The sequence below is a fragment of the Polyodon spathula genome, chromosome 20 (genome assembly GCF_017654505.1).
Source record: "Polyodon spathula isolate WHYD16114869_AA chromosome 20, ASM1765450v1, whole genome shotgun sequence".
NCBI classification, from domain to species: Eukaryota; Metazoa; Chordata; class Actinopteri; order Acipenseriformes; family Polyodontidae; genus Polyodon; species Polyodon spathula.
In genome coordinates, this window is record NC_054553.1 from 5,175,449 (window position 1) to 5,195,874 (window position 20,426).

The window sequence follows — 20,426 nt, forward strand, 5'->3', positions numbered from 1 at the left end:
CCCTGATAGGGATGTAGTGGAAAGTGATGCAGGTCAGTCTGTCTTCACATACATACCTGCATGTCACACTTACATTTGACTTAGTATTCATTTGTGAAAATACAAGTTAGGCTCTGCAGTTCAATTTCTATATGAACTTTGATTTTAGGACATGGGGATTTAGTCTTTCATGATTCTGATTGCTCAGCATTATTTTCTGATTGCCAGTTTTTAATATTTCCCAGTTTAAATGACACTTCTTGAAGATATGTCCAATCTTTTTTCACCCGCCAGACCCTGGCAACGAAAAAGGCCAATATCCTGAACCTTTGAGTCGAGCGCAGCCTAGCCAGTAGGGGTCGCTGAAGCATGATCAGGTGGACTGTGTCTAGACGATTTTCCTCTCTAACCCACGGGAGAGCAAAGGCCGGTGAATTGTCATCACTTTGGAGACGGTTTCTCCTGAAACAGTGTGCGCTTTTTGATAAAGAAGTACCAACCAAATGCTACTGAACTGTTCTCAATGTCTTTCCCATCGTGAAACAGGGAGATGCATCTTTTATCATAGACTATGGGCCATAGTTGTTATTTGCATAATAAATGTAATAGTCATGTTCTAGGGACAGCTCACTGAGACAAAAGTGAGAGCAGCGTATTGCCAGCATTTAAAAAAAAAAAAAAGAAAAAAAGTGGCTTAATTATTTTAATATAGGTAAAGTACATTCTCAATATTGCAGTCCCTGGCTAGTGTGAACTATTTTACGAGCTACCCTCAGGTTTATATTAATGAGATTCAGCACCAAAGCATTTAACAGCCCTCGATTACAGTGCAGATACCTCAAAGGCATACGGCTTGAGAGAGACAAGAAAATTGATTTGGCAGTTTTAAAAGTCTGTTTTTATTTGGCAGGCACATAGAGAGCCGTTATGCACTATGTACTAGTGAGGGAAGCGCTGTCAAAGATGTCTCCAGCAGTTCTCGAGGCAGTGAACAATAGCCATATATTAGAGACACGCCACATGTAACTGCAGGAAGTCAATTTGATGGCTGCAGCTTGCCGAATTTATGCTCATTAGAACTTCTATTGTAGAACGCCACATATGGTGAACTGCTTATTTTTCTGTGTGTAACAGAGTACAAGTTATATTCAATAATAAATTGGCATACCTTTTGAAAAGTGTGGTTTGAGTTTAAACACAGAAAAACAACAGCTGCATTCATAGCCTGTAAAACATACTTGATGGTAAGTTGGAATACTTGCACTATATTATCCTGTAGCTGGCATATGTTTCGCTAGCAGTTAGCATCGTATCTGTCAACATTTTTTAAGTTTGATTATTTTATTTTAAGTAATGAAGAAACCACCACAAGCTTAGTTTTGAGTTTTTTGCTTTGAGGTGTTCAATAACTCAATGATAGACATTTGAAGAGAGTTTAAAGGGAAACTGTGAAAATACATCCAGTATTTGAAACATCACAGTAAAATACAATTTTGGTATTGGTATAGTAAATAGAGATTGAAAACAGTAGGGGTGACATTATCATAGTTTTCTTTAAAAATCCAAAATGTGTTACCAATTTGTTGACCAGAATAGCATTTTGAATCTGCATGATTGAAAGGGAGGTTATTTGTGCCAACAGTGTGAACACTGTTTCTAAATTCTTGTCTTCTGAGGTTCTTTGAACTTTTTTCCATTTATATTTTGGGCTGTTATCTCCTCAATCCTGACTCGAGGGGGCAGACTGAGATTTCTGAATACCAACACATATCGATTAATCTACTCTGCCAATCAGAAATCCCAAACTAGCAGCTGACGATGCATTGAGATAATAGATGTTAACGTCCTGGAAGAAATTCTGAACAGAAACTGACATACAGTAGATGGATAGATTTGATGAATTATGTAGTTTGTTCAATGGAGTGTGATTTTAACTGTTTCTTTTCAGCAGAAAGCATCTTTTTAAGGGAAAAAAGTGCCCTATGAATAATGAAATAGTTCTAACGATACTGGAAAACAAATCAAAATGGTCTGGTGTTTTCCATGGAGTTATCTGTCCTACTGGATTCTACTTGAGTAGCCTACATTTGAGTATCCCTCTTTACAATGTATTCTTATACTTTATACTTCAATAAAATGTGAGTAAAAGTTTTGTAAATGCTTTCTAGAAATTGCTTAGGATGATAATCGTGCATAACTCTTACATTTACTTAACAACCCTAATCTGTAACTAGAAATGCTTTTAGTAGTATCTTCCTGTAGCTTTTCAAAATGTTCAGGTACTCCTGCTTTGGTTCCTGTTTTCACTGACTGACCAGATGGGTGCCTAATCTTTCCATGTTCCATGTATTCTTGTGTCCATGCATATGTCTGTGTGTATACTCCATCTATACACACACGAACGTCCGTCTCCTATGTCTGTGTTTTTTATGATCAGTTTGGGCTCATTTGTTTTGTTTACCCTTCCCTTCTACAGAACATACACATAAAAACTTTGGCTGATGATGTGGTAAGGTGTTCCCAGTTTTGTTTCTTTGTGTGTTTCTTTTCTTTTGCATGATTTCTGTTTAGTTCTTAAAGAGTAACTAGCTTTACATATCGTACGTATTACGTATCTTGTGTTTTACGGTATTTGGAATCATTTCGATTGTTTTGCAAGCATTTCAATTTATTTTCTTTTTTCTTTTACAAATCCACCTGCATTTTGCTTTGAACTTGCTTTGAGCTAGAGATCGAAAGTGCTGGCACAGAACAGCCAGCCTCATTCTGTTCCGTTCGTGTGACAATGTGACTCCAGGTCCAGCCCCAGCTACTGACAGAGTTGAAAGGCCACATGATTTTAATTGAATGAAGAAGGCTGTTCAGTCTTAGCAATTAGGATAATTTGCCGTCAAGCTCAAAGCCAGGTAAAGGCAGATTCGAGAACAGTTCTAAAAACTGAATATTGAGACCAGAACACCTGAGAAAAGAGCATGGGGGAGGGAGTGGGATAGAAATAACTAAAAATGACATTTGAAGCTATCTACTCTTTTAATATTTGTGGACCGTTTTTGTTTTTTCTTCTCATTTAAACAGTTTTGTTTCCCCGCTCTTACTTTGGTGTGTTCTTATATCCACAAATATTTAAATCTTCTCAATGTGTAAACCAACACTCATTTTAACAGAATGCACATTTCTCCAAAAAGCATGCTCCACGTCTCCACAGTCACTGCTAACAGATTTGTTGCATGGCTTTTGGAACTTTCTGAGAGTCTCTGGCAAGTGTGTGAAATGAGGCGACTTTATTACTGTTCAACATTATCTTCTTTCCAGTCCATGGTCATGTATCTGTAATGCTTCTATGCAGATCACTGTACGATAACATCATTTTCTACATGCCAATGATAGCTTTATATTCACCAGTACTTTTCACTGATTGCTTTTTATTAATCTACCCAACTAGTTGATTACCAGAGACATGATTTGGTTGTTGGTTTGTGGATTCATTAAATAGTCTGAATGAATTCCAGTTGCACTGCATCGTAACACCTGTTCGTGATGCCAACAAAGGATTGTATATTTCCAGCTGTATGTTGGTCTACTTCTATATACTTTTAGTATCTTTCATTATACCAGTAACTAAAGTCATGGAAAGTTACTAGGATGGTTGATATCCACCAACTACCAAGACCAGCTTGTCAACGGCACTCAAAGGGCTCCAATTTCTAAACTCTTAACCATTTAATTTCTACTACAGCAAGTAGTCTTTCAGATGAAAAGCACAGTGATTAACACTTTGCTAGAACTGGAGTTTGTGAGGTTCCAGGCATTAAAGACATTTTGTAAAAACAGTTCCTTCTAAACCATGACAGCATTAAGACTCGCATGCTGTATATCATACTGTCTTTGGACCCTAAACTCACATTATGTATACGAAAGCCAAAAAAGGGAATACTCGCATATTTCCTCCACATTGAGAATTGCAGAAATTATTGACCAGTTTGTCAAAGGGTGAGTGCTACCTAACTGGTCATTAATTAGGCAAGTCCGACAAACATTTTATCATTCTGAATTTGTTACAGATGACTTTTGATAATTTATCACAGTCCACCCAGGCATCCAGTTCAGTGCACAGTGAGAGTTTAACGCATATTTTCAGGTGCTCGCTCCTTATTTCTCCAGTTTGGTTAATTGACAGTTCTGTCATGTTTACAGTAAATTGTACTTGGACTATACTTGTATATGTATATAAGAGACCTACACTACCTACACTAAGTCAGTAAAATAATGAAGACTAACTGACATTATCTTTTAACTGGCATGAACATATTATAAGATACTGACAATGTCGACCCTAGGGACTTTTTATACCTGGGAAAAAAAAAAAAAAAAAAAAAAAAAACCCAAGGACCAGGGTTCACAAATGGAGATTAGACAAAAGGGCATTCAGAACAGAAAATAGGAAGCACTTTTTTTTTTTACACAGAATTGTCTGGAACCAACTCCCCAGTAATAATGTAAACCTGGGATTCTTCAAGAAGCTGCTTGATGAGATTCTGGGCTCAGTAAGCTACTAACAACCAAACGAGCAAGATGGGCCGAATGGCCTTCTCTCGTTTATAAACTTTGTTATGTTGTTATATATATATATATTGTGTGTGTGTGTGTGTTTTCATTGTATATTTTAGTTTTAAAAAAATAGTTTAAAAAAAAAAAACAAAAGCATACTGATAGAGGCAGCAACACAGATGCATTGTGTGTGTGTGTATATATATATATATATATATATATATATATATATATATATATATATATGTGTGTGTATACATTTTTTCCTAAAACTCAGTGATTTATATGTAGTCCTCTTTTCTGCTCATTTCCAGCGGGACAGAATCACCAGTTTAAGGAAATCTGTTCCCAAGCGTGAGAAGCTTCTCATTCAGCACCCGACAGACCCGCTGACCATTGCCAACGAGCTGCCCGCCCCGCAGTCCCTCTTCGACGAGCGATCCATGAACCTTTCCGAGAAGGAGATCTTCGACCTCTTTGAGAAGATGATGGTAAGCACCACTTCCTTTTCAATTCTAGATGTCTGTGACACCTGCCCTCGCCCTTTTAAAACCGCTCTATAGTGTGGGCTAAAAAATCCTCAGAAGCAGAAAAGGGTGACCAGTGACACTGTTCTTGTATTTAGGAAGTTAAGCCATTGTTTTTAAAACTTTGGACCTTTTCAATTGTGCTAATTTAATTGGACTGAAGCAAAAACTAAAGATGTTGAACTCTCACTAGTGCTAATGAATATGATAACAGCTCCACCTGAAAGACATCTTGAATCCATTTAGTTACAGAGCTAGCTCTGGTTAGTGCATACTGTAGGTGTATGCAACATAATGTTGCATTTTGAATTGAAGGAGCTGATGTATAATTCAAACACGTCAACAGGAACATAACTGCCTTGCTTACAATGAGTCAAAAGCTTAATATATTTTATTGCCTTGCACCCCTCACCATCCAGGAGTCCCCAGCCTGTTAATGTCTTATCCAGGATTGAAAGCTTAGATCTGTTTGCTTCCTGTCTTATCACTTCTGCCACAGTGTTTGGAGATTTTAGGCTCTTTCTACCAAGATTCTGTTGGTAGAACCCTTAGGACAATCCTGAAGCATCAGCTCTGTTCAGACTGCACATCCCGGTGCACAGGAAAATACAAAGTCTCCCTTTGAATCTCAGGATGGTAGTTAGAACAATTCAGATGGTTTCAGGTGTTTGCCTGGTCCTTTGCCCCCCCCCCCCCCCCCCCACACACACACTATGCATGCCATCTCTACATTCTTGATCAGGAAAGACAGACAAGTATTTTATGGCAGTGAACGTGCTTGTTACATTGACAGAATTGTGTTAGAGCTGCTGCAGTTGTATCCTGTATAACCCCCTTCCTGGCCCACTGCTTGTAAAATGCAATTATCACCACAGATGCTATTTGCACATTCGTTATTTGCTTTGCAGATGGAGTGTATGTGGTTTATAAACATATTCTTCCAATAATGTTTTACCATATTATAATTGTAATGCTTGAGCTGTTACACAGATGAATGATGCCCCCCTGTGGAGTATTTTAAGGATTGGTCTTGCATTTGGGGGTAGGTGTACCAAGATGACGCCTTTCATTTTAACTAACATTCGGCTATAACGAATCTGGCCCCTGGACCCCAAATAAAATATACAAAAAAGATAAAATATACATGCACTGTTGACATCTTGGTCTGTACACACAGGATGCCACCTCTGCAGGGAAGTCAACTCTTTTGTCTTAAAAAGCGCATGCTGTGTTTCTGTGCCTCTCAAAACGAAAATCATTTTATGTTGCAACTAAGATAGAAACTATATTGATTGTTTTGAAAGAAGCAGTAACACAGGCATATCTCTGTCGTGAATGTAGGTTGTCAAAAAGCACTGTTTTTTTTTTTTGGCTTGTTCAGCAACCATGCGGCAAAGAAAAAAAACAACAACAAAAAAAATTGGAATAAAACTTCAGTTTGGGATTCTTGCAGGTTGGATTAAGATTTGGTGCACTTTTAAACGATTCATGTCAGACTGATTTTGAATAAAAGTTCAGCTTCAATTCGGGATTTGTGCTTGATTTTGTACTTCGTTTTGATAGTTCAACGAATAGGATAAAACAAAGGCAGAATACTGCTTACATGAGACGAGCAGGTACATGTAATTGTACTTGTATTCACAATCTCATCTCATTAACTTACTCCAACAGCGTGTCCTTTATTTTGATTGTCCTTTTGCTATACCGAACCCCTTGAGATAACAAACAAAAGGCTTGGACCACAACAGGTTCATTATAGCGAAAATATGTTAATGAAGACAGCTGTAATTTAAAGATTTGTTGCTTCTTGGAGAGATCTGTAGCATTATACATTACGAGAGTCGTGTGACATTGTTCAAATAATTTGTGGGAACAGAGTTGTGGTTTGCTGCAGCAGAGGGTGCCCAAAAGATAACGTCTATACATGCAAGGGTGCAAGAATCAAAATAGCATTGTTTCTGTTAAGTGTAAATGTCATCTGTTCAATGCTTTTTTATAATTTAATACAGTTTTATGTATGTATGTATGTATGTATCTATGCCATTCTTCCCTGGTTTAAAACTGAAAAGCCCACAGTTTATCTCTCTGAAGTAGGTATTAAATGAACCCCAGTATTTTTGCTATGGTCTTTTATTGTTAGATAATGTAAAGGGTAGGAGTCTGTTTAACATTGTCCTTGCCTTGGTGCACAGACTTGGTGATTCACTGCATTTCTCAATTATGATATTTGTGTTCAAAACAGCGTGACATTAAACTTGTGCTTCAATTTGTTGTGTGATAGATGACTGGTAAGGCATGTTCATGGTCCTGAAATATGTTATAACAAAACAAAGGAATGAATAGACCAAGCAATTGCCAGGGCTCTTTATTTATTATTGGTATTGAATGATACATAATTATACCTTTCCTGGTCTTACACACAATATAAAGCTATTAGCTGATAGTGGAACAAGAAAATGAGTTGACTGGAATAAGAATTGGCCTCAGAGGTCATAAACAAGGATACAAATGGTTGTAAACTATGTTTTCATAGATGATAAAGATTTGGGTTGAGGTTCCTATTAGTCTGGGGGAAGAAAATTGTGTGTGTGTGTGTCTTATAGCCTGGAATTAAAATGCATTACAAAATATATATTTTTTTCATTTATCTACACATCCTACCCCACAACTTCCAAGTGGGAGAAAAATATTCTAGACATTTATAGAAAATTAATTAAAAAAAAAAAAAAAAAAAAAAAAAAAAAAAAAACTGAAATAGCTTGGTTGGATAAGTGTCAACCCCCCTTGTAATAGAAATCCTAAATTAGCTCAGGTGTAACCAGTCGCTTTCAGAATCACACACCAAGTTAAGTGGCCTCCACCTGTGTTAACTTGTAGTGATTCACATGATTTCAGGATAAATTCATCAGTTCCTGTAGGTTCCCTCTGCTGGGTAGTGCATTTCAAAGCAAAGACCCAACCATGAGCACCGAGGCGCTGTCAAAAGAACGTGTAGATAAAAGAAGAAAAAAAACAACTATTAATGCATTTTAATTAGTCTATAAGGCAATAAAAGGTGAGAATTTTGAAAGGGGGTGTAGACTTTCCATAGGCACTATAAATATATCTATTATATATCTGTTTTTTTAGGGATGTGCTTTTGGTGTATTTTTCTGAAAGTTTAAATGCAAGTACAGCATATATTAAAATTGGTGCTGTCACACGATTCAGATTTTTGTTTGGTTAATTTCTGGGCATTAGTTGATTTTAACCGGTAGATTCATCTGTGCACATTTTTAATAAAAGTAACGATCTTATAGCGGCTGTCCTGCATGTAATACTAAAAAAATCAATAGACTCTAAACAAAATAAAAAAAAAAAAAAAAAAAAGCTTGCATATGTTATTGGTTTAGAGAATCTGGAAATACACAATCTCTTCCACTACAATGTGTATAAGATTACTCTAACAATATAATTGAGATGACAAGTCCCTAAATATCCCCTTCTCTTTTTATATATATACAAATATATATATATATATATATATATATATATATATATATATATATATATATATATATATATATATATATATATATATATATATATATATTTAAAATAAAACAAAATTATTTTTTGTTTTTAAACAATTGATTTGTGTAGAAGTGCATTGGTAAATTAAAAAACATGTTTTCACTTATGCGTTCTGTGAATTTAATATTGAAAAAATAACTTCCTCCTTTTAAAATCATGTTATATGTATTCACAGGGATGTAAGGTCTAAATAAATCTGTCGCGATCTAGAGCATTCTGTTTATTCCGGATGTTTGCTTTTTACTGCCATCAGTAACTTCATCCACAGTAATTTCTGAACGTTTTTTTCAAGTGGTGAAGCATTGAACTTTTGTCTGAGTTCTTGGAGCAAGGCGCTGAAGAGAGACGCCTGACATAAGGATGTGTGGTGTGTCTAATTTAAATTCACACTAAAAGCTGTAATGGTGCTACCTGCTATGCAGTGGATTGGCATTTCAACACAGCATAAGCAACACCCACTCTCAAACTTATCCTCCAAAATCCACAGAGAATCTTGCAGCCAGTCTAAATCTAAATTTTGCCGGTACCCTTATCGTTCTAATTGCATTCATTAGATCGCGGTATTGCCCATTGCCCATCAACAGTAAGACTGCTACAGAGAAGTATCAGCATGCTGCAGCTCCACAAAGCATGAAAATACATTTTCTTTTTTTTTTATATTTCTGTAGCTGATCCTCGTTCTGTTATTGGTGTAGAAGTCATATCTTTCCAGGAGTGATCTTTTTATTCTAACTGTTTTTGTACATTCGTGAAAGGTTTTGGTCAGATAAGGTGTGCTTCTTACACTTTAGTTTTTGTAGCCTGTTGTTAAAGTAAGTTGTATGGCGTTCTACAGGAAAAGCTTTTCCCTTAGCTTAACACTCGCCATAACGCATGCACCCTACAGCTGCAGAGTGGACATTAACTTATAACCATAGCCAGTTTTTTTTTTTTTTTTTTTTTTTTTTTTTTTTTTTAACCACAGAATTAATTGAAGTAAGCAGATTTAATAAAGGCAAAGGAATTAATTAAAGTGACATGGGTCTACAAACCAGTTAATTGTCGAATGCAGATGTTTGCAAAAAAAGTTCATGGAAAGCCATTATTTTAGAGCCAAAGAAGGGGTTTAATTTTTAAATGTGACAAAAAGAAATTGCAATTATACATCATCTTGTGAAATGTCATCACACTTTCCGTAAAAGTGCATAAAATAATGCATAATGCGCATCGTAATAGCTCAAGTCTTTTAAAAGATTAATTATAGGCTTTTGGATTGTTCCAGTGGCAGACATATTAACACCCAGCTACACATTTCATTTTTAGAACTGTGTGGCAGATGGGGTGGTGGTGATAATTACTTTCTGATTCAACAAATTGCAAACCTGCAGAGCAATACAATGCCTGATAGATTTCATCATGCCTTCTTCTGTTCATCTATGTCAGTTAGGATGTGTATTATAGAGACAGGCAGACTTCAACCTCAAATGCTTGCCAAGTTCAAAAGAAAGAACAGCTATGAGCAATTCTTAAAACTATTTATTGCAAATTGTCGCAATTTTTTTTTTTCTGAAAGGAAAAACTCCATTACATTTCAAATTAATATGATACAACTTACTTACTCTACAATAACAATTATACAGTACTGTGCAAACGTTTTAGGCAGGTGTGAAAATGTTGTAAAGTAAGAATGCTTTCAAAAATAGACATGTTAATAGTTTATATTCTGAGCTGATGGCATTGCTGGACATCTTCCGATTGCGAAGGGAAGTAAGCGTGAAATGTCTTTCATCTGCTGCAGTAAGTTTCCTTGGCCGACCTTTGTGCTTCTTTAAAAGAGCGTGGACAGCACATCTGGAATCCCCTGTCTGCCTTGAAATTTCTGCCTGGGAGAGACCTTGCTGCTGCAGTATAACTACCTTGTGTCTTGTTGCTGTGCTCAGTCTTGACATGGTGCTCAGTCTTGCCATTTTGTGTAAACAAAAGGTTTAGAAGTGAGTAGTTTTTCGAGATTTACGATTATACTGTATTTACAATATAATTGTAAATCTCGAAAAACTACTCGCTTCTAAATCTTTTGTAGTCATTTTTGTATTACTTTAGTATAAATACATGTTAATTTGGAGTCATGTTGTTTTTTTCTGACTTTATGTGAACAAAAAGACACACATTTGCCCGTTTTCCCATTGGAAATAGTGATATTTCGAAATATCACTGTCCTGGTCACAAAAGTAAAGTTTGTGGGGAATAATAGCCATTTTCTATATTTTTGAGGCATAAACAATTAGGAAATAACACTTACTACCCAGGAACAAAAAAAAAAATTAATTTGTTACACAGTGTAATCTAAACATCTCAATATATTATTGATACTACAATGCAAGCACCCACCTACACACATGATGTATATAATCTTGTTTGCAAATCTGTATGTAGGTTTAAAAGGGTGATTTTTAGGTTTAAAAAACCTGTGCTTTATACAAGAATGCAACAAGTGTTGTTTTTCTGCTCCTTATACTCATCCTCTGATGACTCTGTCAACAGGAAGACATGAATCTCAATGAGGATCGCAAGGTTCCACTGCGTGGGAAAGACTTGAGCATCAAAAGAGAGATGGTTGTCCAATACATCTCCGCAACTGCCAAATCTGTAAGTAATGGGGAGAACAATAAAATACATGACATTATCAAGACAGTATGGAATAATAAGCTTAACCTGATCAGCTCTCTGCCTCTGCTAAGCCCACGTCTTTCATTGCTGCCTCATTTTACCCATCCTCTGTGCTTATCAAGCTGCTTTTGTTATTATACACTTACTGTGGATGAGCTAACTGTTCATTTGAATTTAGTACACTTCACCCAACTGCTCGGTAATCAGAAACATGACACTTTCATTAGCATATACCAATAAGACCTCTAAATCCACCACACTGGGAGTAATCCAAAATATTTTGAAGCTGAGTTTAAGTGATGTTTATCAAATAGGTTCATAGAGACTTTGGAGTTATATAAACACTAGTTGATTCTTTAGTGTTTTCTGTGTGGTCGTGTGTGTGTTTTTTTCTTTCTTTTTTTTGTTTACAATCAAGATATTGGTCATTCCCCCTCCCGCACAAGGAACTAGCACAATCAAATGGGGATATAAGGAATTAAGTGGGATGTATTGTGCGTTGAACAGCAAGGAAATGAATGGCGGTGTTGATTTGCCACCCTCCAAAGTCCAATTGCAGTTGACAAGCCAGAGCTGAATGTCAAACAATTTGACCATTGGCACATTGTAACAGTGTAGGAGTAGTGTGGGAGCCTGCTTCCTATTTAATTTTGTTTTCAGTATTCAAGGGCAGAAACATGTTTTAGGTGATAAGTGAAATTTGCCATGAGCAGAACAGTCATAGGCCAGGCTTTCACTTTAAAATTTCGATTAATATTCTCCGCACCCCATTCTTGCACATCACATAATATTCCTATCCTAGTGCCTTTGGAATAAACATATAGATGTGTGTGTGTGTGTAATATATATCTATATTTATATCTATATATACCTCCCCCTGATGTAAATGAATCATGCTACTACATTCCTGTTTCTGTCTTTCTTGCTTATTTATTTATTTATATGAACACAAGCTTGTGACTTAAGTCCAGTGTATTCCTTGCTTTGCTGGTATTTTATTTTTCTTTTTTTCCATCACACTAAATACTACTTTCTTTTTTTTTTTAATGGATAAAAAGAGGTTATTTGGTAACGGGAGTTAATTTCAGCATGCCTCACTTGCAGAGCGTAGAAACTTATGTATTTTATGTTATTCTAATAGATTTATTTATAGATCCACTGAAATGCAGAAACTCATTTCTAAAAATATCACATTTACACGGTAACACACGAACACCCCTGTGCAGTTATTGGAATTTGTATATTAATTAAAACATAGACACAATGCTTCAAGTGCAGCATAGAAAATAGGACGAGAGGAGACAGTTGGAAATTAAGTGGACAGACTTGAAATAGAGACTAGGAGACACTTATTTTACACAGGTAGTGGTGAAGGTATGGAATGAGTTACCATGGTGAACCGGAATCATCCTCCTTGGGCATTGGTTGAGCTCTGGCCATAGGGCACCCTGAAGCACTGATCGAGGCCCACTGTGTTTTTGACTATAGATGCTATCCTGAAAGAGGTAGTTTGAGGAAATTGTCTAATACAGTAATCATCCCAGACCCCCTCCTCTAGGAAGTACAAGCTGCCTTACACATTTGAATTGCCAGAAGCAGTCTTTATTACCAGCGTTATTAAAATGTAGTCTATCACCAGCTTCATAGAAATGCCACAAGTTCTTTTTTTTTTTTTTTGCCGGCAGTTCAAATTTATTAGCTAGTTGCGGCTGTGTCTGTCTTAGTGATATCAGTAAAAGGTAAAAGTTCAGGTGAGATCTAAAGCTGTTAATCCTTTCATCTTTGTCCTGGGCATGCCAAGTTTGGGTTCAAGTGTTATACTGCATGGAGTAGAAACATGCACAAATCTGCTTTGTAACCCTGCATATGTGCAACCGGCTGTTTCAATATGTGTACATTTATACACCAGAATACACCAGTCTTTGTCAAGAGTGTGCTAATTTAATCAGTCATCAATTCCCTTTTGAATTACAAACATGTATAGCATATGATACAAGGGATTTCAAAGGATATTTCAGCAGCAGACACATCTGTTGTTGTATCCTATATCAAGTAAGCATGGATATGATTCTACACATTCTTGGACTCTAAGGTCTTACTATCTAATTGGTCTACCGAGCTTTATTTATATTGAGGACTTGAGATTAGGCAGACAGACAGACAGTACTCAAAACCACACATGGTTCACAAGGCATTGCTGATTAAAAGCAACTACTTTAGTTTATCTTAGAAAAAAACCCAGGAAGTTCAGACTATTAACTACTGTACTCATTTCTCTGTGGGCAATATCATAAAGAAGAAATATGTTGCAATTATCAAGTGAATTTATGTTCGGGCTACATGTTTGACAGTTTATATAAATGTGTAACTTCAATATTTTCTTTGAGCTGAAATTGCATGCCTTTAACTATTGTTTGCTGCTTCTTTTCTTGTTCACAGCGTATTCTTATTAACCTTGCATTATACAGGATACAGAAATGTTTAAACTAAAATGCTTGTGTGTTTTTTTTTTTGTGTGTTTAAAAAGAAAATACAATGTCTGCTTAGCAAGTAGCGTGAGAATGGGTCTGACAACAGAAGCTGTAAAGAAATGAAATGATAAACACTAAATTTAGGCTTTTTGTTGCAAACAGTGTTTCAGTGGTGTCCACGTCTAGAACTGTGAATGCTCAATATAGGTTTTGTTTGAAATGATTACATATGAAGTTTATTCATGATGAATAATCTTGATCCTATACTAAAGCATGACCTTGACCGAATTCAGACGATGGCCTTGTTCTCCCAAACGTCTATCCTCTATTATAAAATGTAAATGTTCTCCTTGAAGTTAGTACTGGATGGGCCCAATGCAGTGGCAAAGCACTTGGCCACACAAACCAGCAGGATAAACTAGAATGGAAGAAAACATTACGGCATGCAATTAGTTGCTTTAATGGGTAGGAATGTTGGGTGTGTCTTTAACCCAAAACCTGATTGCATCTTTTTAAAGAAAGTGCAAGCAACACGACTGTGGTTCTGTACCAAGACCTCTTTTAACTAGTGAAACCAATGTCAATATACTGTAACAGTGGCTGTTATTGGTACAATAGACTAGGGAAGCATTGACAGCATTGTATCTGTTGGACATTGCTCAACATCAAACATGCAATAAATCATTAAAGAGTTCTTTCCATTAAAAACCCTTTACATTGCTGACAGCAGCTGTATGCTGACTCAATGTTATTTCCAATGAACAAAGAGGCAGAGCATCACATTGTATTGACTTGAGAGGTATGTTTTTATTCTGACACTTGATATAAACTGTACTTGAAAGATGATGTTGGTTACTTCCTGACATACTTCTTCATACCTGTTTCCTTCTTGAGCTCCAGCTGTAACCGATACCTCTCAATAAAGCATTCTGGACAAACAATGAGATGAAACCAGGGCAAGCAGACACACATGGCAGCTAAATCATGAGCCAGAATGCTAGTCTAGTTTCTTATGGGGTCCAGCAGCGGTCCACTAGATTTCAGCTGGCAGAACCTCTATTCTGTCCTTGTACAGTGACTGGCAGACTTCATACTTGTGACCCAGGAGGCTATAAAGTGGATAGTCTGTGCCCAGTTTGTATTTTAGCCTTCTAATTGCTTTTCTTTTTCTAAAAAAAAAAAAAAAAAAACCCAACAAAAAAACCAAAACTTTTTAAATGCCACAGGTAGTATTTGTTCTATTCTGGACTCTCCGAGCTGCGTATGCCTGCCCGGGTTCTCACTTTTTAGTAGGCATTTAATGTACAGTTATTTCTTCAGCCTTCAAATATAATTGGCCAAGCTAAAGCATTGAGGAGTGGATTATAAGACTCTTGCTGCAGTCATTGTTTTCTTAATAGAATGGTTTTACTTTTCTTTTTGCATTACAAACCAGAAGATGTATTGAGTAACCAAAACAATTGTACTAATATGCTAGAAGTGTGTGATGCTTGGGCCTACTAATAATTGTGCTGTGTTTGTTTTTTTTTGCACTTTTAACTCCTCTGCGTTGACACCCTGCATGCAGATAACGGGAAGCAAACCTGCGGTAAGTAGTGATTTCTAATTCTCTCACTATTACACTTAAAATATTAAGTTTCACTGAGTCTCCTGCATGCTGCATGGTACATCTTTAACTGGACTGTAAAACTGAGGTTGTTTTTACAGTATTAACACATTAACAAGCTGTATAAATGCAGACAAAATTGGAAACATTTTGCAAAAGATTGATCTTACTACAAAATGAGAAGGAACCTTTGTTAATTCAGCTTATTTTTTAATACATTATAAAATGCATATTAGCATCAAAATCTCATATGTGCAAAGAGAGCAATAGTTTTTATATGAGTAATCATTACGTCTAAATGTTTATTCTTTCCTCAGTCGATGCATCGCTTAATTACATTTTCACACGCTGTACTCATTTTGTAAGAAATTACTTGTATTGAGTAGATTTTTTTTTGCTTGAAGTTTTTGCCTGTTTAATGTAGTTTGCAGTTTAATCTTTTATGTAACATATCTGAATGCTCTTCACAAAGACCTACGTCTCTCTTCTGCTGCAGTAAAGCATTTACAGTGCTATCTGGGAGAGACTTTCATTGTTTCTCAATAAGGCTTAAAACTGGCTTAATCGTTAGTTTTTTTTGTGCCTGTGATTAATGCTGTGCCTGTATTTGAGTCTAAGAGCGTTGTTTCAGCGGTAACACAATTTTGCCATTTCCATTTTTCAATGCCTGTTTCATTGCTTGATTTATTTATTTACTTTTACATGATTGAAAAAGCCTTTAGTAGTAGGATGTTGTCTTTTATAGTAGCTCAATTTGTGCTTGTATTGTGGTATATAAAGGACAGCTTGCTGCTTGTTTTGATATGTAATTTTATACTCAGTTTAAAAAGAAACTGTAAAAATATGTAAATAAAAATTCTGAGTAACTGTAATGCTTTTCCTTCAAGAAGGGATAAAAAAAACCCTAAAAGGGCACAGCATCAGCAGCATTGAATTGTCTTCTCCCATTTAATTGCTCCAAGCTGGAAAAGCATTTCTGGCTGCCTCCAGTTCAAGACAGCATCTGTAGCATTTACTTCTGTTCGTCAAGCATGAAATCTGTTTGGCATCTTATCCAGGTCGCGAAGATGTGCTCGTATGAAGTTGTTGTAACTGTATCTGGCTGCTGTCTCTGTGCGCTGAATGACTGGGGGTGTGATAGGTTTCTAGTGGAACTTGTTAATAGGTGAAGTCAGCATATGTAGCTGTTGGTACTTTCTCAGAATGCACTCCTGACAAACTGTGCTTCCAGTGTGTGTGTGTGAGCGTGGGTAGAGCAGTAAGCATTTACGAGTAAAGCACAATATAGACATTTATTGTATGCTGCACTTTGTGCAACTCCTTTGTTATTGACAGAGCCTATAATGTGAGCGACACCGCTGGCAGGCACTGTATTAAATGCTGGTGCCATGTTGATACCAGTGTATTTCAGCTCAAAGATGATACGTTCATTACCTGAAGAGACGCAATGCAACGTGACATAACCTGCCAGGGCTCTGCATGCGAAGATCGACAAGCCCTGGCAGCCTCGATTGATACGGGCCGTTGCTATGGAAACAGTCACAATCCCTGAGTCTACTGGAAGCACAATTTCATCCAAGTGTGTCTTCAGACTTGAGGGGATTGGATCCTTGTTGTTAATAACCAGACAGGAGGTTTGTCAGATTTGAGAAAAAATAAGCTTTTTGTCTGGGAAGGTCATGGGTAAAGTTTTAGATGTTTTTGATTCCTGGAGGCAGATTTTACCTTTTCACTTTTCCACTTATTGGGATAATTGTCAGTTGGCCTCAGGTAGCACATTTAAGAAAAGACACAGGAGAACTGGTGTTGTCAGAGTCCACTGAGATGTTTGGGCACTATTTTTATGAAAGAGATTTAAAAAATAATGTCAGTACTGGCACATGTATTGTAAAAATATATATATATATATATATATATATATATATATATATATATATATATATAATTTGACCTTGACCTTTTGAGACTCCTTATCAACTAAAACGCACGATTCATTACATTGTTGTTTTTGACAAGTCCCCTGTTATCACAGTTTCATTTCACAGTACTGAAAGAATAACCTTTTGAAGCATATTTTATTCTATTCGCAGTCTGCCCTAATACACAGAAGAATGCCAGCTGTTTTGAATAGTAATGTGTAACTAAATCAAGTCCACAATATGTTCGCGCAAATCAGTAGATTGTTTTCATTGCAGTTTGCCAAAATGGTTTTTGTATGCAACACCCCACATCCTGAGAAATATATGTTGATAGAAAATGGATTTTAGCAGTGCAGCATTTATTAATTAATCTTATTGGGTGATAAAATGTGTAAATGACAGGGACTTTTTCATTGTTTTTTAAAGCTAAAAATACGACCATTAATATAATGCGATTTAGTCATTTGCCTGTTAGCACACTTTTTCTAATTAAAGACATTTAATTAATATAATCAGCTGGACAGAATAGAGCTTGTGAGTTAATCCTACCGGTCAGTTTATGTCTAGGGTGGATTCATTTGATGAAATGAACGTGTTTTATTTGTATTTTCAAATGTTTCTGGATGAATTTTTCACTGAGACCTTGTTTCTTCTTTGCTGTGTGGAGAGAATATGAGAGACCATCGACGAAACGAAAAATAAATGCGTGCATTGCTGATAAGGAGCAATTAAGAAAGTGAATAATCCTGCTTGTTTCCAATGGTCAGCTGTAGCTCTGTAGTATACGATAAGCAGAATAATAAGAAAAGAGAATTGCAATGGAAGCCACGAGATACAAGTTCGGTGGCAAGGTATTTCAATTAAGGATGGTACAGAGATGGGTTAGTCAGTGCCTCCCTTTGCATTCACACACTACCCTTCCTTAACCTTAAATTTGAACAATGCACAATTGAACAAAGGTTTGCTGAGCTGATGCCAGTGGACAGATTTGGATAGAACTCTTTTTTTTCTTTCCTAAAAGGAATAATTGTACATTTCTGGTTTAGTTTTACTTTTAGGAAAATAAGCGGCTTAGTCTCACTGATTGGGTGAAAAAGATTGGAATCCATGCATCTGTAGTGCAGCGTGCACAGATCTGTATCTTAATGTATTATTGTAACGTGAAGCTTTGCCAAATTCCAGACAGAAAACATCTGCAACCTATCATCATTAGATTGACAGGACAATCTTTCCAGCCATCACTGGACTAAGGAGATAACTCCCACAATCAGTGGGAACCTTCAGTCAGTGTCAGCCACCAATAGGCATTAATAGTTGCATTAATTATTTTATATGTTAAACTTTAAAACTGAAGTACCAGTTTTACATGCTAAGGGGTGGGTTTGTTTTTTTTGCAATGCAGTTCTGTAGTCACATATTCCTAGAAAAGTTTAAGAGGAATAGGATAAATAAGATAGGGGCTTTTTTTTTTTTTTAACAGCTGTTCCATACAGAAACTGAACTGGAAAAGTCTTTTTACTTTGACCTCTTCAGATCTGGACCTTTTTGACGGCATCTTTTACTGGTGGCGTTCAGTTGACGTGTGGGGAGAAGAATGGAGGGTGACTTACTCTTTCAATATACAGTGCTCCCTCGATATAAAGCTCTCGGTTATAACGCGCCTCAGATATAATGCTCCTGCAACATGTCCACCAATTCCCTATACCAGTGATTCATGCAATATTTCCACAGTAAATTCAGTACCGGTGTTCAAACTATTAACAACTTATCAGTCTAAATTCTGTTTCTGTCTCCCTTTTGATACAGTTTCTGAACTGAACAAAACCAGCACTGGCACTTTATAACACAGACATCTTAAATTCAGCATTTGTTTTATAATTAAATAAATATTAGGCCTATTACGTGGTTATCTTTCCTAATGTTTTTACTTTTTTGCTGCGAGAAGAGCTGCGGCTTTCTCCGGGTGTCGAGAGGCTTCAGCCCTGTTCCGGCAGAACCCTCTCCAGAACCGCGCTCTTCTCGCACTTGGTTTGCTTGTCTGTCGCTTTGAATTGAACTCCCAATCACAGTTTAGTCGGGCAATTTATTATTTAAAAACTGCTAATTAAAAAGATCCACGAGTGGGAATGTTTTGTATATATGAGATTGACGGGAGGGGGTTAAAATCTTCCCTGCATAAAAATGTGTGGTGTTTAATTATAATTGTATTATTGTTATTATTAATTATCCCCTGCACCTGGTTATTGTAAATTAATCCATTATAACAGCTACATCAAATATTGAAGCTGGATATATATTTATATTTACTTCAAAATAAATAATGTTTGTTTTGTAAAACAAACAAAAAAAGAAAATGACCTTGTACAACCTTTACATTGATAAATAATATATTGATAAAGAATATTAAACAGCTGTATACAAAGTTATAGTTATTTCCTGCTTCGGACACAAATGACACGAAATGGTAACAAATGTTTCAACAGTTCTATGGTGTTACAAGATGACGAATGTAGCAACATTCGCTACCACACGTAAACACATTCATTCCCGTATGATTTGCTAAAAGCTTAATTTGTTAAAAGCCTCTATAGAAGCTGGCGGCACAGTTAGCGCAATGTTAGGATTATTGTCTTTCAACACAGTTCTGGTGTCGTCTTAATTTGTGTATTGATTTGACTCATCTATGTCAGTGTGTTTTGGAAGAACGATGAGAGGTATTCAGAAACACCTGCTGTTAAAAGTGGATTGGTCGCCCCCCCCACCCATTAAAAAGTGTGTGTGCAATATATCTCTGAAGATAGTTTGTTTCTACACGTTGCTTTCCAAATGCAACAGCAACGTCACGCTTTGTTTTAATACGTTTATTGATTGATTGATGTATTGACTAATTAATTGATTGATTTACTGTATTCACTTAATTATTTTAATTATGGTTTGCCCTTGATTCATTCAAAATAAATGTGAAAGCTACATCTTTAAAAGCTTTATATATATATATATATATATATATATATATATATATATAATAATGTTACTTATAATATATAATTAAACCAGAATGATATAAAAAAGATGCCATTTTTTGCTGAATCTAATATGGGTTACCATATGTTTTTAATTAAGTATTGTTGATTTGAAATTCATATAAATGTGGTTT

General features: G+C 36.1%; 1 protein-coding gene across 1 annotated transcript in view; it reads left to right on the forward strand.

The window, feature by feature from the left end:
• LOC121295178 (protein diaphanous homolog 2-like) overlaps positions 1-20,426 on the forward strand; it is a 385,994-nt gene that overhangs the window by 21,720 nt on the left and 343,848 nt on the right. Inside the window, 3 exon segments of the mRNA XM_041219584.1 lie at positions 2,456-2,488; positions 4,842-5,018; positions 11,148-11,252. Coding sequence (XP_041075518.1) covers positions 2,456-2,488; positions 4,842-5,018; positions 11,148-11,252 — 315 coding nt within the window.